Source organism: Arachis duranensis, chromosome 5 (genome assembly GCF_000817695.3).
Source record: "Arachis duranensis cultivar V14167 chromosome 5, aradu.V14167.gnm2.J7QH, whole genome shotgun sequence".
In the NCBI taxonomy this organism is placed as follows: Eukaryota; Viridiplantae; Streptophyta; class Magnoliopsida; order Fabales; family Fabaceae; genus Arachis; species Arachis duranensis.
The window spans coordinates 2,187,486-2,213,347 of NC_029776.3; the positions used below are offsets into that span (position 1 = coordinate 2,187,486).

The following is a 25,862-nucleotide window of genomic DNA, read 5'->3' on the forward strand; positions in this document are numbered from 1 at the left end:
TCTCCAGTGAATAAAAAACTGGATGGTGTGCAGTGTTTAATCTAACCATTCACCACACTCTCTCTCTTATTTATTTCTGGTCCCACTATTAAAATCAAAGGTGAAAGATTAGACTGTATTTTATCAAGTGTTGAAAAAACTGGAGAGGATCCATTTCCGGGTGTTGACTCACAAGCTCAAAAGCTATCCTTGAGCCTCAAAATGATTCAAGCTGTTCTCCAAGATGCTGAAGAGAGGCAGATAAAGAGTAATTCTGTGAAGCTTTGGCTGCAGGATCTTTCAGATGCAGCATATGTTTTAGATGATATCTTGGAAGATTGTTCAACACAGTCAAACCTGCTACAACTTGAGCAAACAAGCTCTGGGGTTGTAAGAAAGGCACACGGCACATGGTTGGCCTCTTTGCATCCCAAGTCACTTTATTTCCGCCGTGACGTCGCCAAGAGGATGAAAGAGATCACTAACAGGCTCCATGAGATTGATGAAAGAAGGAAGATGTTTAAGTTGCGTACAGGTGTCATAGGGAGGCAACAGGAAGATGATCAACAGGGTCAAACTATTTCTGCCATCCCTGAGCACCAGATGTATGGAAGAGACCAAGATAAACACAAGATTGTGGAGTTTCTCACCAAGCATGCCAGTGGCATTGATGGCCTCTCTGTGTATCCCATTGTTGGCATGGCAGGACTTGGAAAAACAACACTTGCTCGATGGGTCTTCAATGACGAGAGGGTGATCCAGCATTTTGATTTGAGAATTTGGGTTTGTGTTTCCACAAACTTCAATATGATGAGAATTCTACAGTCCATTGTAGAATCCTCCACCGGAGTGAACCCAAACCTCTCCACTTTAGAAGCAATGCAAAACAAAGTTCAACAAGTACTGCTGGGAAAACGGTATTTGCTCGTTCTAGATGATGTGTGGGACAATGTCAAATGGGAGGACTTGAAGTCTGTGCTGAATTCTAGAGGTAGTGAAACCAAAGGTGTTTCAATTTTGGTCACAACACGTGATCAGATTGTTGCATCTGCCATGGAAACATGCCCTACTCAATCTCATCACTTACAGCCATTACCTAAGGATGACAATTGGTCATTGTTCACACACTATGCATTTGGTCCAAACAAGGAGCAGCCTGCAAAGCTGGTGGAGATTGGAGAGGATATCGTCAGAAGATGTGTGGGTAATCCCCTTGCATCCAAAGTTGTTGGAAGCCTTTTGCATGATAAAAAAGAGGAAAAAGAATGGCTCAATGTGTTGGAAAGTAAGTTTTGGGACATCGATGCTGTCATGGGTGCTTTGAGACTAAGTTATTTTCATTTGAAGCCATCATCACGGCAATGCTTTTGTTTTTGTGCTCTCTATCCTGAAGATTTTCGAATCTCAAAGGAACAGCTAATTCATCTTTGGATGGCCAATGGACTAATTAAATCCAAAGGGCATTTGGAGGTTGAAGATGTTGGTAACCAGCAATGGGAGGAGCTGCTCCAGAGATCATTTTTTCAAGAAGTATCGACTGACAAGTTTGGAAACACCACCTTCAAGATCCATGATTTATTCCTTGATCTTGCCCACTCCATAGTGGGAGAAGAGTATAAAGCTTATGGTGAGTCTGCAAGCTTGACCAATTTGTCAACAAGGGTCCACCATGTAAGTTACTCTGGCTTGCCTGAGTTAAATCAGAATACCTTGAAGAATATTGAGTCCTTGAGGACTGTTATTGATCTTGAACCAGCAATTAGCAGTCCCATCATTAGATATCCAGCATTGATTTTGCATAAAGTGCAGTTATGTAATTCTCTCCGAGCATTGCGTACAGGATCTTCTGAACTCTCTGCACTGAAAAGTTTAACACATTTGAGGTACTTGAATATTTACAATAGTTACATTACAAAGTTGCCAAAATGTGTTTCTAGGCTGCAGAAATTGCAAATTCTAAAGCTAGAACATTGCTATTTACTTACTTGTCTGTCCAAACACATATTGAAGCTGAAGGATCTCAGGCATCTCTTAATTGATGGATGTCCGTCATTAATAGAAATGCCTCCAAAAATGGGGGAGTTGAAACAACTGAAAACACTGAATATTTTTATTGTGGATTCAAAAGCCAAACATGGCTTAGCAGAGTTACATGATTTACAGCTTGGTGGTAGACTACACATTAAAGGTCTCGAGAATGTCCAGAGCAAATATGATGCTAGAGAGGCTAATTTGATGAGTAAGAAGGAGCTGAGTTATTTATATTTGTCTTGGCATTCTGATTCTAATTCAATCTGTGTTAATGCTGAGAGAGTACTTGAAGCCCTTGAGCCTCCCCCTAATCTCAAGAATTTAGGGATTAATGGTTATAGGGGATCACAATTCCCTGGTTGGGTGAGAAATACTAACATCTTTTCAAGCTTAGTTAATGTTATACTCTTTGACTGCAACAACTGTGAGCAGATTCCTCCACTTGGTAAATTACGACATTTAGAAAGTCTTTATGTATGTGGTATGAAAGATGTGAAGTACATTGATGAAGACTCGTATGATGGAGTGGAGGAGAAGGTGGCCTTTAAGTCCCTAAAGGAGCTAACTTTGATAGACTTGCCAAAGTTAGAGAGGATTTTAAGGGACGAAGGAGTAGAGATGCTCCCACTTGTTTCCAAATTAACCATTCCATGCAGCCCCAATTTGAAGTTACCAATCCTTCAATCCGTGGAGGTACTTGAAATTAAAGGATTGAAATCTGACAATGAAGACATGGCTTCCTTTCCGGAAGAAATCTTTCTGAGTATGCGTTATGTTAAACAGCTCACGATTAGTAGCTTTCGCAAACTGAAGGTTTTACCTCAAGAACTGGGCACCCTTAGCTCACTCCAGAAACTGCATATTCATGATTGTGTTGAGCTTGAGTCCTTGGCAGAGAATGTTTTTCAAGGCTTGAGTTCTCTTCGAAGATTGATCATTTCCGATTGTCAAAGACTAAAATCCTTGTCTAGTGTTGTGGAACACCTAACTTGTCTCGAGTCCCTTCGTATCTTGTTTTGCCCAGAATTGACGACTCTGCCAACTAACATGAATAAGCTAACTGCCCTCCATCATGTTTTTATCGAGGGTAGAGTACCAGAAGGTCTTCAATGTATCCCATCCCTCAAATCTCTGGTGCTAGTTGAAATGGATTCATTGCCAGAGTGGTTGGGAGATATGACATCTCTGGAACACTTATACAATGATTTTCAGTTGAACAAATTCTTATTTGCCAAATTATATTGCATGTGAATAGATTTGGCCTTCAATATATAGGAACTTTAAAGCTTGAGCAGTGTATTTGAGCATTGAAAACCAAAACCGCAATCAGATATCTATAATTTATGTAAAACCAAAATTGCAATGATGCAGAATTGACTGAAAACAAGGGTTTATGAGAAAGAATGCAAACAACGTTTCTAAGGACCAAGAAAAGTGACAATGCTTTGTAATTGTTGTGTCTCTAAAGATTGTTGCAAGTACATAACATTTCATGCCATACATCTATCATCCACTTCATCTACAAGTTATCATAAACAAAATCTGTATAGTAACACATCCGATCACTAAATTAACCCAGTATTTATACTAAACATTTTAGCCAACTTGATTCAACCCCCCCTTCTCAAGTTCAACCAGAACCATCAGTTGCAAGTACATAACATTTCATGGCATAGATCTATCATCCACTTCATCTACAAGTTATCATGAACAAAATCTGTATAGTAAGTAACACTCAGTATTAGTATTGTGTTATTCTCTTGTAAAGTATTCGAATTCATGTAAAACATAGCATATCATATGCTTCCTGTGAGATTTAAAACTTTGATTTCTTCACGTGAATTATCCTGGATATTACACAACAAAATTAAGATAAACTTTGAGTTTAACGCATTTTAGAGGATTGGCCATACATTGCTCACATCCCTCACATCCTGTTAAGTAATTTGAGAATGAAAGCAACAACATTACCACTCGGATGATTAATTGTGCATTTCAACTCCATCTGTTCGTTATGAGATATTTCTTGTAGAGCTTTGTGGCTATTACCAAAGTAATATTTCTCATAATCATTCTCTAAATAGATATTCTTAACCTTGAAGAATGTATGAAACTTTACAACAATAATTCTTCAAATAAATGGAACATTATATATCCCAAATTGGACATCAAACTACTACCATTAATGGCAGTTACAGAAGCTATGGGGGCATAGATTATTTGAAAATTTTAAATATGTGGAACTAAATTATCTACTTATTTTAATAAAGAATAATTTGTCTAATATTCTAAATCAAAAACTAATTTAAAGACCAATTTAAAATATCACTCATTTTCAAACACAATATCAAAGCTTCTTCATCCTTCGTGCCAATAAAAGAGCTTATCAACCAGATAGTCAAATTTATCAGCTTTAGCGAAATGATGACGACGTCGATGCCGATCTCTTCTTAGCTGCCATGATCTCCATTTGGATCTGATTTTATCTACGCACATTGATTAAGTTATAGTTATGAAAGGCGAGACAATAATTCACACGAACAGTTTGGACACAAACATAAATTAATGGTAAAAACAGAATAAAGGGATGAATTTATACCAGAAAATGTTTCTTCATGAATGGGAACCAGTTTGAATTGTGGGATGTGAGCAATGGCCTGCCAATCCTGTCCTGTTACTTTGGTGCATCGCTTCTGCAGCTCCTTATGGCACCCATCAATAGATAGCTCACGCAAGTTGGGCAGGTTTCGGATGCTACTGGGCAGTGACCTTAACCCCTTACTGGAGAGACGTAACTTTTGAAGAGAAGTTAAGTCCCCCAACCACTCAGGAATTGAACGTATGTCAAACACATCCAAACTTTGGAGGGAAGGGACATGTTGTAAGCCTTCTGGCAATGTATCACAATAGATGCAACTATGACGAAGGGAAACTAGCTGATTCATGCTACTCGGTAGAGTCACCAGCTTTGGACAGTATATGATATGAAGGCGCTCCAGACAAGTTAGATGTCTCACACCTTCAGACAAAGATTTCAGTTCCTTACAACGATTAATAGTCAAAGTTCGAAGTGAACCCAAACCTTGCACCACGTTCTCTGAAAAAGACTCAAGTCTATCGCAAGAGTAGAGTTCTAACTCTTGTAGTGAATTGAGGCTGCCTAGTTCATGGGGTAATGCCTTGAGTGTAGGAAAGTGTTCAATATGGAGGACCTTAACACGACGCATATTCTCCACAATAGCTTCCAGGAAAGACAAAGCCATGTCTTCACTATCACTATCACCATGATCAGAGTCTGACCCTGTTCCTTCAATACAAATGTACTCTAGAGATGGAAGGAGTGGCAACTTAATCTTAGGGACACACGAGACCTTTAATTTAGAAAGAAGCGGAAGCATTTCTACTCGTTCATCTAGTAACATCCCTTCCAAGTTTGGCAGCTTCGATAAGGTCAGGTACTTCAACGATTTGAATGCCTTCTCATCCACGCCATCATATGAGTCCTCATCGATGTACTTCACATCTTTCATTCCAGATACATAAAGAACAGTTAAATGTGGTAATTTACCCAGCGGAGGAAGGTGCTTGCAGTTCTTGAAATCATAGAGTATCACCATAACTAAGCTGGAAAGAATTGAAGTATTTTGCATCCAGCTAGGCAACTCTACTCCGCTGTAACCATTCATCCCAAAACTCTTGAGATTGGAGGGAGGCTCAAGGGCTTCAAGTATTCTCTCAGCATTGGCACCACCCCTTGAATCAGAGGAGTCCCATGACAGGTATAACTTTTCCAACTTCTTCTTAGCACTCAAATTAGCATCTCTAGCATCACCCTCATGTATGACATTTTCAAGCCCCTTGATGCGTAGTTTGCCTCCAAGCTGTAAATCACGCAACTCTGATAACCCATGCCCTTCCTTTGTATCAACAATAAAAAGATTCAATGTTTTCAAACATTTCAACTCGCCGATATTCGGAGGCATCTCTACTAATGAATGACATGCTTTAATTAGGAGATGTCTAAGATCCTTCAATTGTGTTAAGTGTTTGGGCAAACAAGAAAGATTTTCACACCTTTCTAACTTCAGAATCTGCAATTTTTGTAACCTCGAAACACATTCAGGCAGTGTTGTGATACCGCTCCTACGCAGATTTAGGTACCTCAAATGCGTTAAACTCTTCAGTGCTGAGAGTTGAGAAGCATTTGTACGTAGTGCACGGAGAGAATTGAATGGTCGCAACCCATTAAGGTTGCGATGATAATCAAATGGATGAAGATTAATCATACTCCTCAAGGATTCAGCTTTCTTGAAGGGATCCATGTTTACCTTCCTCTCTGGTTTTAAACAAGTGACATGGTGGACCCTTGTAGACAAATTGGTCAAGCTTGCAGACTCATCATAAACTCTGCACTCTTCTCCCATTATGGATTGGGCAAGTTCATGAAATAAATCATGCATCTTGAATGTAGTTCTTCCCAATTCATCAATCTCAACTTCTTGGAAAAATGATCTCTGACATAATTCCTCCCAAACCTCATTACCAACATCCTCAATCTCCAACCTCCCTTTGGATTTGATCAAACCATTGGCCATCCAAAGATGAATAAGTTGTTCCTTTTCCATTCGAAAATCTTCGGGGAAAATGGCACAAAAAGCAAAGCATTGTCTTAATGACAACTTCAAATGGAAGTAGCTGATTTTCAAAGCACGTACAATAATAGAATCATCCTCAAGTATGTCCCAAAACTTACTTTCCAATACATTCACCCACTGTATTTCCTCCTTTTTATTGTGCAAAAGGCTTCCAAGTGCTTTAGATGCAAGAGGGGAACCACCACATTTCTTTACAATCTTCTTGCCTATTGCCACAAGCTCTGTGCGCTCCACTTTGTCTGATCCAAATGCATGGTATTTGAACAATAACCAATTGTCATCCTCGGATAATGGTGACAAGTGATGAGCATGGCATGTTCCCATGACAGATGCAACACTCTCAACTCGGGTAGTAACCAAAACTGCAGCACCTTTTGTTCCACCTCCGCAAAGCAAAACAGACTTCAAGTCCTCCCATTTGTCCGTGCTCCACATATCGTCTAGAACAAGTAAATACCTTTTGCCTAGCAGTATTTCTTGAACTTTGTTTTTCAGTGCTTCTAAAGTAGAGAGGTTCGGGTTATGTCCACTTGTAGATTCCACAATGGACTCTAGAATTCTCATGGTATTGAATTCAGTGGAAACACAAACCCAAATTCTCAGATCGAAATGTTCAATTACCTTGTTGTCATTGTAAACCCATCGGACAAGTGTTGTTTTTCCAAGGCCCCCCATGCCAACAATTGGATAAACAGAGAGGTCGTTACTGCTATCAGCACTCCTTGAAAGAAACTCCACAATATTTTTTGTGTCTTGCTCCCTTCCATAGATATTGTGCTCAGTGATACCAGAACATGTCTGGCGCCATGCTTCATCTTCTTGTTGCCTCTCTGGAACTCTTCCACGCAATTCAAACCTTCTCCTTTCTTCATCAATTTGACGAAACCTGTCAACCATCTCTTTCATCCTCTTACCAATGTCCCGACGAAACATGATGGTCACAGGATCAAGACGAGTTAAGCACTGGTCACTGTGTAGACGGTTGGACTCTATTGAACATTCATCTAAGATATCATCAAGCACGTGTGCTGCATCTGAAAGCTTCTGCAGCCAAAGCTTCACAGCACGCTCTCTGATCTGCTTCTCTTCAGCATCTTGGAGCACTGCATGGATTGCAGCAAGGTTCCCTGACAGCTCTTGAATCTGCGAGTGGACGCCCCAAAGAGTTGCAAGCTCGTCCTGAACGAAAGCTTGCAAGTTTTCAATCACCATTTGAAGTAGAGATTCAGCCATTTGAAAAGCTAAACGAATGAAAGCTCAGATATTGGACTGAATGCTATGCACATGCAAGTTGACTATATTATGAAACTGGTTTGGTGTTGCAGTAAGAGGAAGGTAGATAGATCTACTATTATGAAACTGTTTTTGTGGGAGAATGTGAATGCTTTCACAAATTGCAATTTGAATTACTTTAACATAGTTTTGGAATCTCGTGCTTATTACGCAAAGAATAAAAGAATGATTGAGGTAGGGCCTACGTTTCAATAACAGAGGCATTTGGTGGGTGGTTGTGACAATCTTTTAGTATTTTAAAGCAGACCTTGGTAAACATAAGTCTTCCATGTGAGTATGCATATGTACATATATGATCAGAGGTGAATTCTTACATGCTCCTACCATGTTTGTGTGTTACATGCAACTTCCATCTTTGCCATTAATTCTTGTAATCAAAGATCGGAATGGTTTATTATAAAATTAACACATGTAATTATGAAATTATCTTTAAATTAATTTACAATATCATCCTTCTTGCTTTCCAACTCCAAGCCTCCATAAGTCCTGGCCCCCATGACCAGTCTCATCAGTCTCATATAAACAGAAACGACAAATTCTTTGGAGCTATCAGATCATATCTATTTATTATTTTTTATAAATTAAAAGAGAGACCAAAGTGGCCCTTCAAAGCTATTTGCCAGTCTATCTCTTCTTATTGTGTCACCTATGCCTAACTACAAATGTTACAAAATATAATGTATTCTTCATTTCATGAGTAAATAGTTAAACGAATATGAAATTAGCTAAACAACATAAAGATATTGCATGAAAGGTCAAGCAAGTTGGGAATATTGATAGAACCGGAAAACTACGTTCTTCTTCAAGTGTGATAGCATGGACTCGTGCCTACGCTGCAACCTCAGCTTCAATGAAAAAAAATGAAGAGATTTCTCAGTAATGCAAGGAATATACTAGATAATAGATGAATGCTGATTGTAGTTACTAGTGAAAACAAATGTAGTACAATAAAAACATCATCCACACAGAACTAATAAAATGGAATGGAGTGGAAATCTAAATCATGTAATTTTGTTTTATAAAAACATGTAAAAAAGGAACAAATGAAGTAAGAAATATAAGTGGCACAAAATGTATTAAAAATAAAGAGAGAATGGAGAGAGATATAGTACACGGTTGTGATGCTAGTCATGTGATGCTTCGTTGCTTGCTACATCTACATGTGCAAAATGCAAGTCTCTGTTCCCATGCCATCATCACCACAACTTGGTCCTTCAATTACCAGTACCTCCACAGATTGAAGGAGTGGCAACTTCAATCCTTAATTCCGAAACAAGTAGGAGCATCTCAACTCCTTCGTCCCTTACATTCCTCTCTAACTTTGGCAACTCCGGTAAATCATGTAACTCTGCCATTTTTGGAGGCATTGCTGCTAATGACCAGCATCCTTCAATTAAGAGATTCCTAAGATCCTTCAACTTTGTCAAGTGTTTAGGCAGACAGGCAAGAAAGCAACAATGTTCTAACTTTAGAATTTGCAATTTCTGCAGCCTAAAAACACATTTTGGCAATGTTACAATATAATTATCATAGATATTCAAATACCTCAAATGTGTTAAACTCTTCAGTGTCAGAGAGTTGATAAGATCTTGTAAGCAATGCTCGGAGAGAATCGCATGCTGGAACATCATTTAAAATCAATGCTTGAGTGTTGCCTGGTTAAGATTAATAAAAGTCCTTCTTGATAAATCGATCAAGATTGCAGACTTGTCATAAACTTTACACTCTTCTCCCACTACAGATTGAACAAGTTCAAGGAATAAGTCATGGACCTTGAAGGTCATGTTTCCATACGCATCAAACCTTACTTCTTGAAAAAATGATCTCCGGAATAGTTCCTCTCATACCTTGTTACCAACATCTTCAACCTCCAAATTTCCTTTGGATTTAATTAGTCCAAGATAAATTAGTTGTTCCTTTGAAATTTCGCGTAGTGACCAAAATTGAGACACCTTTGGTTCCGCTACAATGCAACACAGATTTCAAGTCCTCCCACAGAGAAATGCCTGAGTTTTTCATGATGGCACATTTAATGTCACATGGACATGGTAAAGTCTCATGAAAGAGGAATCATATGGAAAGGACAGGCATGCTGGGGACTGGCACGTGTTATACACATGACAAGTCAGTCATAAATTTGCCAGAATTCTTCGTCACCAAGTGCTCCTATAATGCTCAGTAGAAATTTGAGGTTACAACTTACAATAACGTGTTTTTTAGTACTAGCAAGTTTAGATAATAATAAAAAAGTCATAGGATATTTCAGCTTATAGTATTCTCGTAACATAGATTTTTAGAAAACATATACTAGCACTAGGTAATCGACATCTTATTGAAAGAAAAAAGAAGTGATATATAGGTCATAAAGGCTCTATATAACTAATAAATATAATTACACAAAAAATAAAAAAATAATTAATATAATTACACAATTATCTAGTACATACGTTTAGTAAATTAAAAAAAATTATGGTTATCAACCAAATTTTAGTTGTGTTAGCAAGAGTAAAGAGGAAAAAAAAGGAAAAAAGTATGAAGTTATGTGAGTAAAGATAAAGAAAATGTGTGAAATAAATGTTGATTTATATAATAAATATGTATAAGAAAGACTGATGAATATGAAAGGAGATAAAAAACTAGATTTTAATTAAATTTATACCTATTAAAATTTCATGAATTATAACAATATGTATTTTTAATAATATTAAAAGAATGTAAATTGTTGAAAAGAAAAAGAGGTGATATATAAACGACAAAGACATTATGTAAGTTATGAGTACAATTACAAAAAAAAAAAGAAAAAGAAAAATCTTTCATTTCTTCATGCGAGCTAGTTTGGATATTACTCAACAATTTAGTTAGAGCAAAAAGAGGAATACATGATACATTTGATGGCTAAAATGCACAAGTCTAATAGCATCCAATTTAGAGGGTTCTAATGCTGCAAAATTGAACCCTCCCAAAAAATTTTGCACTGGTAGGTGTACTAGAGAAAGAGGGAATAACAATTTAATGTTAAATTTTTTACTATTTTTTATTTTTTATTTAAATAAAATCGGATTACTCTGTTTCACCAATTGAACCAATAATTTAATAATCCAATAACTAAATTATTAGTGGTTTGTTTCGTCAATGTCTTCAACCTGCAAGTAAGATTATTAATCACCATTATACCACAAACTACTTTCTTCATTTACCACTGAAAATGGCAACTCATGCTTTGCTTGGAATTCTGATTGGAAACTTGAACACTTTTGTCCAGAATGAGATTGCAGCACTTTCTGGTGTTGACTCGCAGATCCAAGACCTGTCTGAAAATCTCAGTGCAATCCGTGCGTTATTCCAAGATGCGGCAGAGGACCAATTTACAAGCCATGTCATGAAGGACTGGCTGAATAAGCTTTCGGATGCTGCGCATGTGTTGGAAGATATCTTGGAAGATTGTTCAACGGAATCCAACCGTCTTCAAAGTGAAGGGTGGTCAGCCCGCCTCCATCCCAAGACTATTTTGTTTCGTCATGCTATCAGCAAGAGGATGAAAGACATGGTCAAGAGGTTCCAGCGTATTGATGATGATAGGAGAAGGTTTCAGCTGCCTCTGGGAGTCAGACAGAGGCAACAAGAAGATGATGATCTGCGACAAACTACTTCTGCCATCACTGATCAGCACCAGATGTATGGAAGAGATGAAGAAAAAGACAAGATTGTAGGCTTTCTCACAGAGCATGCCAGTAGCACTGATGGCCTCTCTGTGTATCCTGTTGTTGGTATGGGAGGTCTTGGCAAAACAACACTTGCTCGATGGGTCTTCAATGACGACAGGGTGAAACAACATTTTGATTTGAGAATTTGGGTCTGTGTTTCTACAAACTTCAACATGATGAGAATTCTACAGTCCATTGTAGAATCCTCCACCGGAGTGAACCCAAACCTCTCCACTTTAGAAGCAATGCAAAACAAAGTTCAACAAGTGTTACTGGACAAAAGGTGGTTGCTTGTTCTAGACGATGTGTGGGAGAATGACAAATGGGAGGACTTGAAGTCTGTGCTGAATTCTAGAGGTTGTGAAACCAAAGGTGTTTCAATTTTGGTCACAACACGTGATCAGACTGTTGCATCTGCCATGGAAACATGCCCTACTCAATCTCATCACTTACAGCCATTACCTAAGGATGACAATTGGTCATTGTTCACACACTATGCATTTGATCCAAACAAGGAGCAGCCTGCAAAGCTGGTGGAGATTGGTAAGGAAATCGTCAGAAGATGTGTGGGTAATCCCCTTGCATCCAAAGTTGTTGGAAGCCTTTTGCGTAATAAAAGAGAGGAAAAACAATGGCTCGATGTGTTGGAAAGTAAGTTTTGGGACATTGATGCTGTCATGGGTGCTTTGAGACTAAGTTATTTTCATTTGAAGCCATCATCACGGGAATGCTTTTGTTTTTGTGCTCTCTATCCTGAAGATTTTCGAATCTCAAAGGAACAGCTAATTCATCTTTGGATGGCCAACGGACTAACTAAATCCAAAGGGCATTTGGAGGTTGAAGATGTTGGTAACCAGCAATGGGAGGAGCTCCTCCAGAGATCATTTTTTCAAGAAGTATCGACTGACAAGTATGGAAACACCACCTTCAAGATCCATGACTTATTTCTTGATCTTGCCCACTCCATAGTGGGAGAAGAGTATAAAGCTTATGATGAGTCTGCAAGCTTGACCAATTTGTCAAGAAGGGTCCACCATGTAAGTTACTCTGGCTTGCCTGAGTTAAATCAGCATACCTTGAAGAATATTGAGTCCTTGAGGACTTTTATTGATCTTGATCCAACAATTAGCAATCTCTTCGCTGGATCTCCAGCATTGGTTTTGCGTAAAGTGCAGTTATGTAATTCTCTCCGAGCTTTGCGTACAAGATCTTCTGAACTCTCAGCACTGAAAAGTTTAACACATTTGAGGTACTTGAATATTTACAATAGTTACATTACAAAGTTGCCAAAATGTGTTTCTAGGCTGCAGAAATTGCAAATTCTAAAGCTAGAACATTGCTATTTACTTACTTGTCTGTCCAAACACATATTGAAGCTGAAGGATCTCAGGCATCTCTTAATTGATGGATGTCCGTCATTAATAGAAATGCCTCCAAAAATGGGGGAGTTGAAACAACTGAAAACACTGAATATTTTTATTGTGGATTCAAAAGCCAAACATGGCTTAGCAGAGTTACATGATTTACAGCTTGGTGGTAGACTACAGATTAAAGGTCTCGAGAATGTCCAGAGCGAAGATGATGCTACAGAGGCTAATTTGATGAGTAAGAAGGAGCTGAGTTATTTATATTTGTCTTGGAATTCTGATTCTAATTCTAATTCATTATGCATTAGTCCGGAGAGAGTACTTGAAGCCCTTGAGCCTCCCCCTAATCTCAAGAATTTAGGGATTAATGGTTATAGGGGATCACAATTCCCTGGTTGGGTGAGAAATACTAACATCTTTTCAAGCTTAGTTAATGTTATACTCTTTGACTGCAACAACTGTGAGCAGATTCCTCCACTTGGTAAATTACGACATTTAGAAAGTCTTTATGTATGTGGTATGAAAGATGTGAAGTACATTGATGAAGACTCGTATGATGGAGTGGAGGAGAAGGTGGCCTTTAAGTCCCTAAAGGAGCTAACTTTGATAGACTTGCCAAAGTTAGAGAGGATTTTAAGGGACGAAGGAGTAGAGATGCTCCCACTTGTTTCCAAATTAACCATTCCATGCAGCCCCAATTTGAAGTTACCAATCCTTCAATCCGTGGAGGTACTTGAAATTAAAGGATTGAAATCTGACAATGAAGACATGGCTTCCTTTCCGGAAGAAATCTTTCTGAGTATGCGTTATGTTAAACAGCTCACGATTAGTAGCTTTCGCAAACTGAAGGTTTTACCTCAAGAACTGGGCACCCTTAGCTCACTCCAGAAACTGCATATTCATGATTGTGTTGAGCTTGAGTCCTTGGCAGAGAATGTTTTTCAAGGCTTGAGTTCTCTTCGAAGATTGATCATTTCCGATTGTCAAAGACTAAAATCCTTGTCTAGTGTTGTGGAACACCTAACTTGTCTCGAGTCCCTTCGTATCTTGTTTTGCCCAGAATTGACGACTCTGCCAACTAACATGAATAAGCTAACTGCCCTCCATCATGTTTTTATCGAGGGTAGAGTACCAGAAGGTCTTCAATGTATCCCATCCCTCAAATCTCTGACGCTACTTGTAGTCGATTCATTGCCAGAGTGGTTGGGAGATATGACTTCTCTGGAAAGCTTATACATTGGTCGCTCTCCAAGGATAAGGTCACTTCCAAGTAGCTTTCGAAACCTGACAAACTTGCGTTCCCTCACAATTGAGAAATGTGCTGGGCTGGAGCAGCGATGCCAGAGAGAGACAGGGCAAGATTGGCCAAACATTGCTCACGTTCCACACGTTCAGTTGATTCCCACGCTTAACGTGTCCCAAGTTCCATGACTCTGTCTTCTTGTACTCATGTTTGAAATACTTGACAGAAATGGCCAAATTCGAATGGAGTTTGAGGAGGTTAAACATATCAAAACCTCCAAATTTTGCATTTGACGAAATGGTTGAAGATCTCCATAAGCAGAAGCAAGATTAGCACTCAGATATCACATGTTTAGCTCATTAATTTGGGAGGAACACAGTACCAAGCTCACTCGGGGCCTTCATAATGTATGTGTAAGCATAAACTTACTTTTGCTTCATTCTGTAACATGAATATTTTCTGTTCAGCCACAGTGAGGCTTTTTCTCTTCTTTTTTCAGTTCAGGATAAGGTGGCAGTATATGCATGCATACATACAATCTCACATATTGGAAGAAACCTTTTGCTGTTAATTCCACGGAAGCACCAACCAACTCATATTCTCCCCCTCAACAAAACTTGGCTCTGCTGTGTTTTTGCCAATGTCCTTTTGACTTAACATTGTGTTTTAGAATTTTATATTCTGAATATGTTGACCTATTTGTTAATTATTCATGAGTGGTTCTACATTAGTTTGTGATGGAAACTGTATTGGACAGTTATTTTTATACACTTTATTTGATGGAAAAAAGACTATGTACCATCATAGTATATTGATTCAAACTGGATTCTATTTCTATATATACTATTTTCAGATGGGTTATTGTGGATTTGTGGTTAAGAAAAGTTTCACATAGCTGAATTGCAGGGAAACCTCCAACTAACTATCTTTCAATTACAAATTTGGGTATTAGGATGCTGACAGTGATGGTGGCTGCAACAATATTTAACACGGCTTAGATCTTTTGTGTTAGTTTCATTATTGCTATAATTAAACGTTACAATGATTTTAAGGAGACTGAGCTCAGTTGAACAATGTCTTATTTAGCATATTAAATTGCATGTGAATAGATTTGGCCTTCAATATATAGGAACTTTAAAGCTTGAGCAGTGTATTTGAGCACTGAAAACCAAAACTGCAATCAGATATCTATAATTTATGTAAAACCAAAATCGCAATGATGCAGAATTGACTGAAAACAAGGGTTTATGAGAAAGAATGCAAACAACGTTTCTAAGGACCAAGAAAAGTGACAATACTTTGTGATTATTATGTGCCTAAATATTGTTGCAAGTAGATAACATTTCATGCCATAGATCTATCATCAACTTCATCTACAAGTTATCATGAACAAAATCTGTATAGTAAGTAACACTCAGTATTAATTGTGTTATTCTCTTGTAAAGTATTCGAATTCATGTAAAACATTGCATATCATATGGTTCCTGTGAGATTTAAAACTTTGATTTCTTCACGTGAATTATCCTGGATATTACACAACAAAATTAAGATAAAAGAAGAAAGGGAGAAAGAGGAGTTTCCGATACATTTGATGCCAAATAAAGAATATATCTATATGAAAATTTTCTATAATTTAAAAAAAATCAGATTATTGTTACCAAATCTTCATTTTGATATAAATTTGAACTTGACTGATTCTTGGTTTTCAACTTTGTCACAGAATGAATCAATCATCAATCATCAATCTTTGTTTGAGAATGCCTTCTGAATTCGTTTCCCTTCACTTCTACTTCTGAGGAATTACGATTCTAGCCATCCCTTGTCTCATATCACTGCTTCAGCACACCAACTTGTCATCTTGAACTGGATGACTGCCATAGCTTCTTCTGGCATATCAATACCTTCTCTTTCTCGCTGCTGTACTCTGTGTTCTCTATGCGGCATGTCCATCTCATACCCTTGGCAATGGTTGCAATGGCATCCACAAAATAAGTAGACTCCCTAATGATAGCATGCCCAGTAGGTCTCAAAATTCTGTCCATCTCCAGCAACACATACTTCATCTCACATCTGATTATCACAAAGTTCAGAGTAAGTTAATACAGTGTGCTTGATACATTTGATTATCACAAACCAGATAACTATTAAAAGTTACCTGTGGCTTTCTGCAGTGAAGAGTCCATCAAGATGAAGGAGGTCATAAGTACGAGGATATGTTGAGAAAGCTTCACACCTGGCAAATAATAAGATTAACATGAACACCAGATATTATGATGAGAGATAAATACATATATGCATCAAATACAGAACATTATGGTTCACATTTATGACTTCATGAAGAAGAAAAATTGTTACCAGTCCTGGAAGGTTCCAATGAGGCCGCGATCATAGACCACAGGGAGCGTATTCTTGCCATAAGATGAGACCACATTCATAACCCACAGGGGATCATTGATCAAGGCTGCAGCAAAACCTCCATATACTGTGTTCATGTCCATCACATTCCTAATCTTGCTAGTTCCAAGATCAGGCAACAACTTCTTGTAGTGCTGAATGCGCTTCTTCCACTTGCTGTTATCATGACTAAAAGTACTAGAACTGGCGCCATGGACGAGCATAAGCCGTTCAGGTGCATAGTTCAATCGCTCAGGCCACTTAGGCATGTATGTTAGAGCTGATTTCTTATACTTAGGTTCTGGAACCATGAAACAATGACGGAGTGGCGTGTACCATCCTGCATTAGCATCAAGGCTGTCATCACATTTCGGAGGATAGGTCTCTCTTGGAAGCTTATCATAGCAATTGTTGTCTTTTGCCTTCTGCCACACAGCAATATCATCCTTTTTGTTGTACAACTTGAAGCACAATGAAGTTAGCAAATCTTGCAACTTATCGTAGTCTGATTTTTGCTCTTCCACGGTCGTGTTCCATCCTCGCCACCTGCGCTCATAGTTGACTGGTGGGCCGGACAAGACCCAGAATCCTCCGGGACGAAGAATACGGTGTATTTCAAGGAGATAAAGTCCACCTAAGAGCAGATAAAATATCACTTCAATTAATCAATGAAAATTTAGATGAAACTGCTAAACTCTAAACAGTTAACAAATCATCTAAGCAGAAAAAGTAGAATGAGATTTTGCAGCCTGAAATAAATGTGGAAACTTTATTACATTAGTTTCATGATCAAGGATAGTTAACAATCCTACACTTGAACATGCTTATCAGGCCAATTGAAAAAAGAAAGCAGCTCTGAATTTACATGATTTAAAAACAAAGCAATGAAACAAAAACATGCTTAGTAAGATCTGACAAAATTAGATGCTTATTGGGATTAGTTGTAAAGCTGAGTTATTAACAATGTTGCATAAACAAATAAATCATGTCTAACAACTAAAATCCAAAATTCTCTGAAGAATTACCGAATTCTGTCCATGGGATAAGGCATCTGGAGCAGTGAGCCATATCAAATGAGTTTGCTGGGAATGGTAATCTCTGTGTAGAAATGACACCAAGAATTGCAGGGATACCACGCTCTAGAGCGAATTGAACCTGAGCTTCATGGTTATCTCTTGGAGCAAGAGAAACTGTTAGAATCCCTCGATCCAACAAGTCACCTCCCCAGCTAGCAACCTAAAACAAATCAGAATTATGGTGATTAATTGAAATTTCAAACTGTGAAATTCACATTGTAGTCACAACACAATAATTCATTTTAAAAAAGGAATCTTCAGAAGTGTAATCTGCATTGCTATTGGCAGAACAAATACCAAGAAAAGAGAAAATAAATAAATAAATGAAAGATGAAAGAATCATCAAAACTCACCCCACAACCAGTATCAATGGCAGTTCTCACAGTTCCATCTTTCATTCCTGGGATCAGATCTTGCATTAAATCAACATACTCACCAACACCATTGGGGAACATAGTACCTCCACCAGGAAACTGGAATTTGTCACCTTCCTTTCTCAACCAATGCTGGTTAGACTTTTGCTTGTTAATCCAGTCATATGGCACATTCCTGCCATTAGATATAACAGAAAATTTGAACATTAGAGATGTAACTAAAGAAAAATCTTAACAAAGGGATTATCAATATTGTGATTCAACTAAAAAATAGTATATTATAATTATTATACCTGTACCAACATTCATCTCTACTCTTTGGCCATCTAATTGGAGGCTTATATCCACTTGGAGGAGGAACTAAGCATTCTTTCCTCTCAAATATGGGAGGGCAATGGCGTTCCAACAAGGTGAGCCGATACGTCCCATACTTTCTCCATCTCTAAAAAATTATGCATGGTTAATGAATAACGAGACTTTCTTGTAGAAATCCAAAAGCACCTACATGAACTGCTATCAATAAATCAATACCTTTGGATCTGTGCATGGGGTGTAGTCTTGATATTCCTTGCTGCATTCTGGGAAACTGATGGCTTTAGTTACTAGAGAAACAGCTGTTTCTGAAGAAGGATCCATGTTCCTATGATCGGTGATGGCGACAACCGGATCCTTTCCAGAAGAAAAGACTCCACCGAGGTAGAAAGATGCTCCACATAGAACAATAACTGTGATTGCCAAGCTGACATTCCTGTTCTTGTCTGGATGGTTGATCGGTTTTCCATCTTTATGCTTCATTGTTATATTCAATTAACTATCTGCAGAAGTGCACATATTAAAACTTCAGTAACAATTCCTCCCATCAAATCATATAATGATAGATACAAGCAAACAACAAAAATAGATATCATTTTGTAATCATGGATAACCATTATTCTAGAAAAGGACACCAGCAACTAACAATAGCTACTCTAACCACCCCCTATAACAAGAATCCAAACAAGAAGCAGCATCTGGCAGATGCCTGAACACTGAAAAGAAGTGGAAACATCAGATGAAACAAATTACAAACCAAGCTATTCAACTTGAGAAAGCCATTTGATCAGAATTACTACTACTCACCCTCCCACAAAGAAGGATAAGGGCCAACAACACACTTTTAGATCAAATTATTCACATCAGTGGCAAAAGGTAGAAAATAACCAAGAAAAGACAACAAGAAGCAATGCTGGTTAGATTAACTGAAAGCAGAACAAACACACACACACACATAACAGTACTTCAAAGTAGTACAGTTCCCCAGCCAGATCTAGTACCTGACACAAATTCCCAGGTAGATCCAATTTTGGCACAGAGAAAAAATGGCAAAGTGGAAAAATAAAAAAAGAAATTCTTTGATAAAAAAATAAGAGTAGAAAAGGTTTTAAATGATTAATTCCAGCTGGTCAATATTCAATAACAAGATGGGCAAGGTTAAGGTGTTAGTAAATGCATGAAATCTGATTCTGCCGACACTAAACAACACTTTCCACTCCATGTTAGTGCCACATTTGCCTTTATGACTTTCACATGGGAATGGACCCCACCAAGAACACAGGTCCCACTAGAAGCAAAAGACACAACCAACCTTGTGAGTTAGATCTCTTTCCTCCTGAGTTCCAATTTCCAACCCATTCACTGACACAAAACAAAATACTAAAGGGAGAAGCGGTGGATCTCACCCAAAAAAAGAAAATGGAAAAAAAATGGTATAATCACTTATATTAATGAACATCATTTTCTTGACATGTACGAAAAGCTCCCATCATTCTTTTGTCAGTGATGAATCTCTGATCAGCTAACTCTGTTCTTGTTCTGAACCATTGCAACCATTGGCTATGCAAGTGCACGTTTTTACACAAATTGAGCAAAAGCAAAGAAACACACACAGCTTTAGAAGCTGGTTGTGATTCAGAGACAAAAAAGGAATGATTTTTTTGAACAATTCTGAGACCCAATCACGAGTCTGGTTGAAAATTGAGCAAAAGATAAAATCTTGAAGGAGAACACACTACACACATAGCAACAGCGAAAAGCAATAGAAGTAAAACAAACAAGAACATTGATTGATAAGAGCAACGAAGGTGGAACCAGATCTGTGAAGTAAAAACTAAAGAATGAAGCTTGAAATCGAAATAGATCTGAAAGTGAAAAGAAATGGCACGCACGTACCTTGAAAGAATTAATGTTGAAGAAAGTGGGAATTGCGTGAAGGTTGAAGAAGGAAAAGGAAAGAAAAGGAGAATGAATGTGTGTGAAGGGAAGAAGTGAAGAATGAAGAACCATTTATACAACTATTAAGACGCCATATGCTTCGCTGTTTCAACTTCCATAGCTTCTTATCTCATTCTCTTTGCAGAATAATTTGATTAATTGTTCGTGTAATATTTTAAAAATAAAAAGATTAATTATTTCTAACAACTAAGTGCTCATTTTACTCCTTGAAATTTGACGCTTAAATCAGATTGGTTATTGAAATTTTTTTATGTTGAAATCTTCTTCATGAATCATAGTAGACCTATTAGCACTTTGATTTTGTTATTGCTAATAAAATATAGTATTTATAATTTAGAATTTATGATTAGTTTTTTTAAATATAATACGGGATTTTGAATATTCCATAATATCGAAGTTTCTAACCATGATATTATATGAGTTTTTTATTCAAATTGATTCCAAATTAATTAAATTCTTTAAATAAAACTCTAGCCCTCTAAAATTTACCTAATCCTTGGCATCCTTTTTTTTTTTATGTCCAAGCTACATCCAAGCAATTTGAAATATTAAGTATGATCACATATTTAATTAAGTTGTAGCAGAATAATATGACGTTGTTTTAGTGACATTCATTCATCACAAGTTCAAAACAATTTTTTTTAGGCCTATTGTTACTTTATTTAACAATCTATGTTAGCATTTAATAAAACAACATTATTTTTTTATTAAGTAAAACTCTTTTTTTTTTGTTTTTGTCCTTCTTCAATTTATATAACTTACAATTTAATGATTGAAAAATGACAATTTGTCTTTTAACTATTATATTTTTTTCTGTTAGACGCATAAGCCCTTATATAAAAATATTTAACAAAAAATCTCAAAAAATAATTACATATGACATTAGCTTGTATGATATGGCATTTACTTGGAATTGTTTATCGTCAGTCGTTAAAACAACGTTGCAGTTAGATGATAATTATTTGATTGGAATATCATTTTAATGATTATGTATGTGTTGAATAGTCTCAATCAAATAGTTATTATTCGCATAGAATTGACCAAGGCCAGGTCATACAAAGTATTTTTCTTCATCTTTTACTGACAATTTTTACAGAAGGACTTAGGAGTCTAATAGAAAAGAAGGATAAAAGCCGAATTGTCATTTTCCAATTGTGAGTTGTCTAAATTGAAAATAGAAAAGGGGTTTTAGTTATTTTTATTTTAGACAATTTTTTCTATTGGGTGCAATCTATAAAGTACGTACTTATATAGAAGGAAGCTGATTGAGTAACTTGGTTGGCCGTACCCTGCTTTCAAGACATGCACTTTGGCCAAAAACTCTTATGATTTGTTCATTTTATTTATTTTTATGACTACAAAATTTTCTCTCCTTGGCTAAAAACATTATTGCTTCTTCCATCGTTAGTTACTTTCTTTTATCTTCTCAACATCAATAGTGATGTGAATGCGACTGATCAAACGGAAAGGAATGTATTTTACTATTTATGTGTCTCCCTTTTTTCACTACTCTCTCCGATTTGATATCATATGAGTTTCTTTTACTTCAAGAAAACAATTATAGTGATGTTGATATTTTGCTCCAAATTAAATCAATCATAATATTAACAATAATAATGTTTAATTATTTGCTCACTTGGTTCAAATTTCGTTAGATTATTTCATACTTCAAGATATATATACTACTTATTATTATATCAATTAATTATTTTTTAAATTAACATAATATTTAATAAAAATAAATATACAGATTTTTATATTGGATTGTAAGTGTAATTAATATTTAGTATTTTCTTATATTTCAGTTATATAATTATCTAATTATACATCTGTAAGTAGTAGTTAAAATACACTTGTAATTACTCACATTTTCTTTACTGAAAATACGTCTATAAGTTAATATAATAATATAACATAATATATTTATAAGAAAGCTAATTACTCTAATAAATGTATCAAAAAAAATTTCGTAAATTTAACTTTGAAAATGTTTTTTTATAGCAAGTATAATAGCCAGTAGATATAGATTTTCGGGATGTTCATCCTAAATTGGTCAAGAACTACATATAGTTAGGTATAATATAGTACTACTATGTGGTCTAAATTATCTAAATTAAGAATCTTATTCTTGAAAGATATAAAACTTGTAATATAATAAACATATTACATATATACTTTATATATTTAATGTTAATTTCGTAGACCTAATTTCATTATATTAATAAACTTAAGGAAACCTAATTCGTACTTCATGCTTGACATGATGACGACCACTGTAATCTAGTATACATTTTTTATAAAAAAATATATTTTTAAAAATAATTCATTAAAATTGGTTTTATTATATATATAACTTTTAAAAATTATAATAGTTACTTTGATAAGTTGAAATAAAAATAATTTTTAATAAATATAAACTACAACATAACGTTAGTAAAATAAAAATTTCATACTTTATTTCTTCTATATATACAATGCCTTTGCTGCATATATACCTGGTGCTTGAAAATCAAATTAAAATGGGGATTTGAAATTAACCATATATAAATAAATATATATAATTATACATCAAAAGGAAAAGTTGCATTAGATCTATTCTGCGCAAGTAGTGTGCCCACAAAAGTTGACAAAATTGATAAGTCTCAATAATTCAATTCACTGCCGACACAAAATTGAATATTGGATATTGGATGAAATAAACCTAAACTTATATATTTGCTATATAGAGAAATTTTATTATATATAAACTCTATATGATTTTATTTGAATTTAATTTTCAAGTACTATCAATATAAAGAATTTTAGATAAATAATTAGTTATTATTATTACATCATAAATAAAAGTAATTAATTTTTAAATTTATTATTTAAAAATATCTGAATATATAAATTTAATTAAATAATTGTATAAAATTATTTATACTGTTAAGGTAAATATATATCAAAATTAAATTATTATTTTATTTTATTTTTCTTTTTACATGTGGCACATAATATATGTATAGAATTGTGTATTTGAATGATATTCAAAAGATGTAATTTTGATAATTAATTATTAGTAAAATAATTTTTATTTGTTATAGTATATTATTATTGAAATTAAAATATTTGTGCATTATTAAAAAAATGTTAATTAAAATATACTTACTTTAAAATGTGTTCACAGTAATTACTAATAAAAATAAATCATATATAAATGGAAAGTAAAAAAGAATTCGCAAAGATCAATGGTGGGTAGATTCAATATCAGCACTACTAATTAATTAAGTACTAGTAAGTATTAATGAATATGAACAATTGAGAACCCTAAGCCACGTTCTCATATGAATTTTAATATCCATCTCCCTGACGGTGCTGCCTCATCATGTCTCCTTTCTCAATTTGATTTAATTTTACTATCAATTAATCATTAATGCACTGAAATTCATGAACATAACTCTATTTTAATAATTATTTCTTCTTGGGATTCTGTGAAACTAGGCCACTCTTTTCATTCTTTTCTTATTTTAGTTTTGTGCGCTTTAATTTATTTGTGGGTTTAGTCCCTCAAAACATACTCACATTTTATTTTGTTGTTTTTCAAATTCTATATATATAGGGTGGTGAAAACTTGAGTGCAGTCAATTTTATGTAAAAAAATATTTGTTTTAATTAAATTAGTTAAATTATTTAACTTTTTTCATCTATCAACTTTATATAAAATTGACTGCATCTGAATTTTCACCGTGACGATATATTTCTATATACATTATACAGTGAATTAGTGCTAATTAACTGATGTAAAATTTTACATAGTGCTTATTATTATTAGTGTTTGTCATAATATATAATAACTATTAACGCGTGATAGAAAATTTATAAGAAAAGAAAAAAGAAGAAATAGATTGCATGTGATGTGAGGCCATGTATGTTGTCCAAATTAGGAAGACACATGCTAATTAATTATGTAAAGAAATTAAACGCGTTGAGGAAAGGCTAAACAAAACCCAAGGAAATTATTAGCTCCTTTGTTTGTTATTATCTCTTGGTATAAAGTTTAAAAGTAATTTAGTAAATAATTTTTATTGGAGCATACATAAAGCAAGCATTTTTTTTAAATAAATAAAAAAAAATTAAATAAATAAAAAATATTTTATTTATTGAAATAAATAATTTTTAAAATAATTACAAAAATATATAATATATCTTATTTTATTTACCGTGTAAACGAAATATATTACTTATTTTATTTATATACACGTATTATTTTATTTGTCTTATCTCGTTTACTATATAAACGAGATATATCGATGAACAAAAGTTGTCATATTTTTGTCCATTTTCATAAAAGCTTTATTTAATTTAATAAATATATAACTATTTATGTACTTAATTATTTTTATTAAATTAATATAATTTTTTACAACAAATAATTTCACGCGACACATTTAGTTAATTACTATTTAAGTAAGTACTACTACTAATAACTTTTTTTCATTTTTAATTAGTCATAATAGATATAGCTTAATTAAGTAAACTTGATTGTTTTCTATTTCCTATTACCTGGAAAAGGGTTTCGCCATTTCCCTAACAAAACCAAAAAGGAAAACGTCAAAGTCTAGCAAAAAAAATATTCCACCACACCGACATATTCATATATATGACTATGGAATTACTTTATTCCTTTTGCTTTGGTTAATGTCATTTTTATTGCCATGAATAAATTAAAATACATGCACTTTTTCTTATTAATAATTCTAGGTTAGTTTTAGAGAGAAGGATAATAAGGTAAAAAGTAGAGCGGAGTGTGAATGCTAGATACTAAAACCAAATGCAAATAAAACTGAGTTGTTTGGAATCTTATGAAATTACTACTATATTCGATACAAAGAACATTTTTAATTTAAAAGAAAATAGGTATTTAATATTATGTTATTACTAATTAGTACAAAGACCAAGGTACACCACAAGAGAAACGCTACTTACTAGGATTTTTTTTTTATTATTAACGACAGTTTTAAATTGTCGCAAAATCAAATACCGACGGCTAAGAAAAATACCGTGATTATTGACACAAAAATTAGATTTTACGGCAGTTTTCAACCACTGCTTATATAATCGCCGCTAAATCAATATTTTACCACATCTAATTAAAAATATCCGCTAAATTAGTATTTTGCTTTTCCTTGTAATAGACTAATATATAGGTCAATTATTTATTATAGGGTGGGTCAATAAGCTTTTTCCATGATGGAGAAGTATTTTGTGTAGAGATTGCTTTCATTAATTAATCAAAATGGTATATATAATTATATGCTAATTTCTTTTGACTCCCTTAGTTTGACTATGAATCTATGATCATATACCTAATTAGCCACATGATGTTGATTATATATACCACTTGAAAATGAACCACCCCAATTAGCCTACTGGAGAATTGCCTAATAATGTTACATTAATTTCCAGTAGAACTTGTTTTTGGTTGATGTCTTAAGA

At 35.0% G+C, this 25,862-nt stretch overlaps 3 protein-coding genes across 9 annotated transcripts in view; 1 reads left to right on the top strand and 2 right to left on the bottom strand.

Moving 5' to 3' along the window:
* LOC107486993 (putative disease resistance protein RGA1) overlaps positions 1-8,010 on the bottom strand; it is a 33,628-nt gene extending 25,618 nt beyond the window's left edge. For 3 of the 5 annotated variants that reach the window (XM_052261510.1, XM_052261511.1, XM_052261512.1), the window contains exon 1: positions 6,339-8,004. In XM_052261510.1, the coding sequence (XP_052117470.1) occupies positions 6,339-7,898 (1,560 nt within the window). In that variant the 5' untranslated portion in view covers positions 7,899-8,004. Of the gene's footprint in view, positions 1-6,338 lie in introns of all 5 variants that reach the window. The other 2 variants (XM_052261513.1, XM_052261509.1) reach the window with 2 other exon arrangements.
* A 3,102-nt stretch (positions 8,011-11,112) lies between these two features.
* LOC107486990 (disease resistance protein RGA2-like) lies at positions 11,113-14,460 on the top strand. Its single transcript, XM_016107573.3, has one exon. The coding sequence runs from the start codon at positions 11,164-11,166 to the stop codon at positions 14,458-14,460; it is 3,297 nt and encodes a 1,098-aa protein (XP_015963059.1). The 5' UTR covers positions 11,113-11,163.
* Positions 14,461-15,692: 1,232 nt separating this feature from the next.
* LOC107487116 (probable methyltransferase PMT20) lies at positions 15,693-20,491 on the bottom strand. Of its 3 annotated transcripts, none has more exons than XM_016107708.3 (8): positions 20,325-20,491; positions 18,648-18,931; positions 18,410-18,558; positions 18,096-18,291; positions 17,692-17,902; positions 16,628-17,300; positions 16,428-16,505; positions 15,693-16,342 (listed from the first exon to the last, which is right to left on the bottom strand). In XM_016107708.3, exons 2-8 carry the CDS (start codon positions 18,909-18,911, stop codon positions 16,126-16,128), a joined length of 1,788 nt encoding a protein of 595 aa, XP_015963194.1. In that variant the 5' UTR covers positions 18,912-18,931; positions 20,325-20,491; the 3' UTR covers positions 15,693-16,125. The 3 variants fall into 3 exon arrangements, with proteins under 3 accessions (XP_015963194.1, XP_015963195.1, XP_015963196.1); XM_016107709.3 differs by lacking the exon at positions 20,325-20,491 and adding an exon at positions 19,430-19,562; XM_016107710.3 differs by lacking the exon at positions 20,325-20,491 and adding an exon at positions 19,236-19,386.
* Between the last annotated feature and the right edge of the window lie 5,371 nt (positions 20,492-25,862).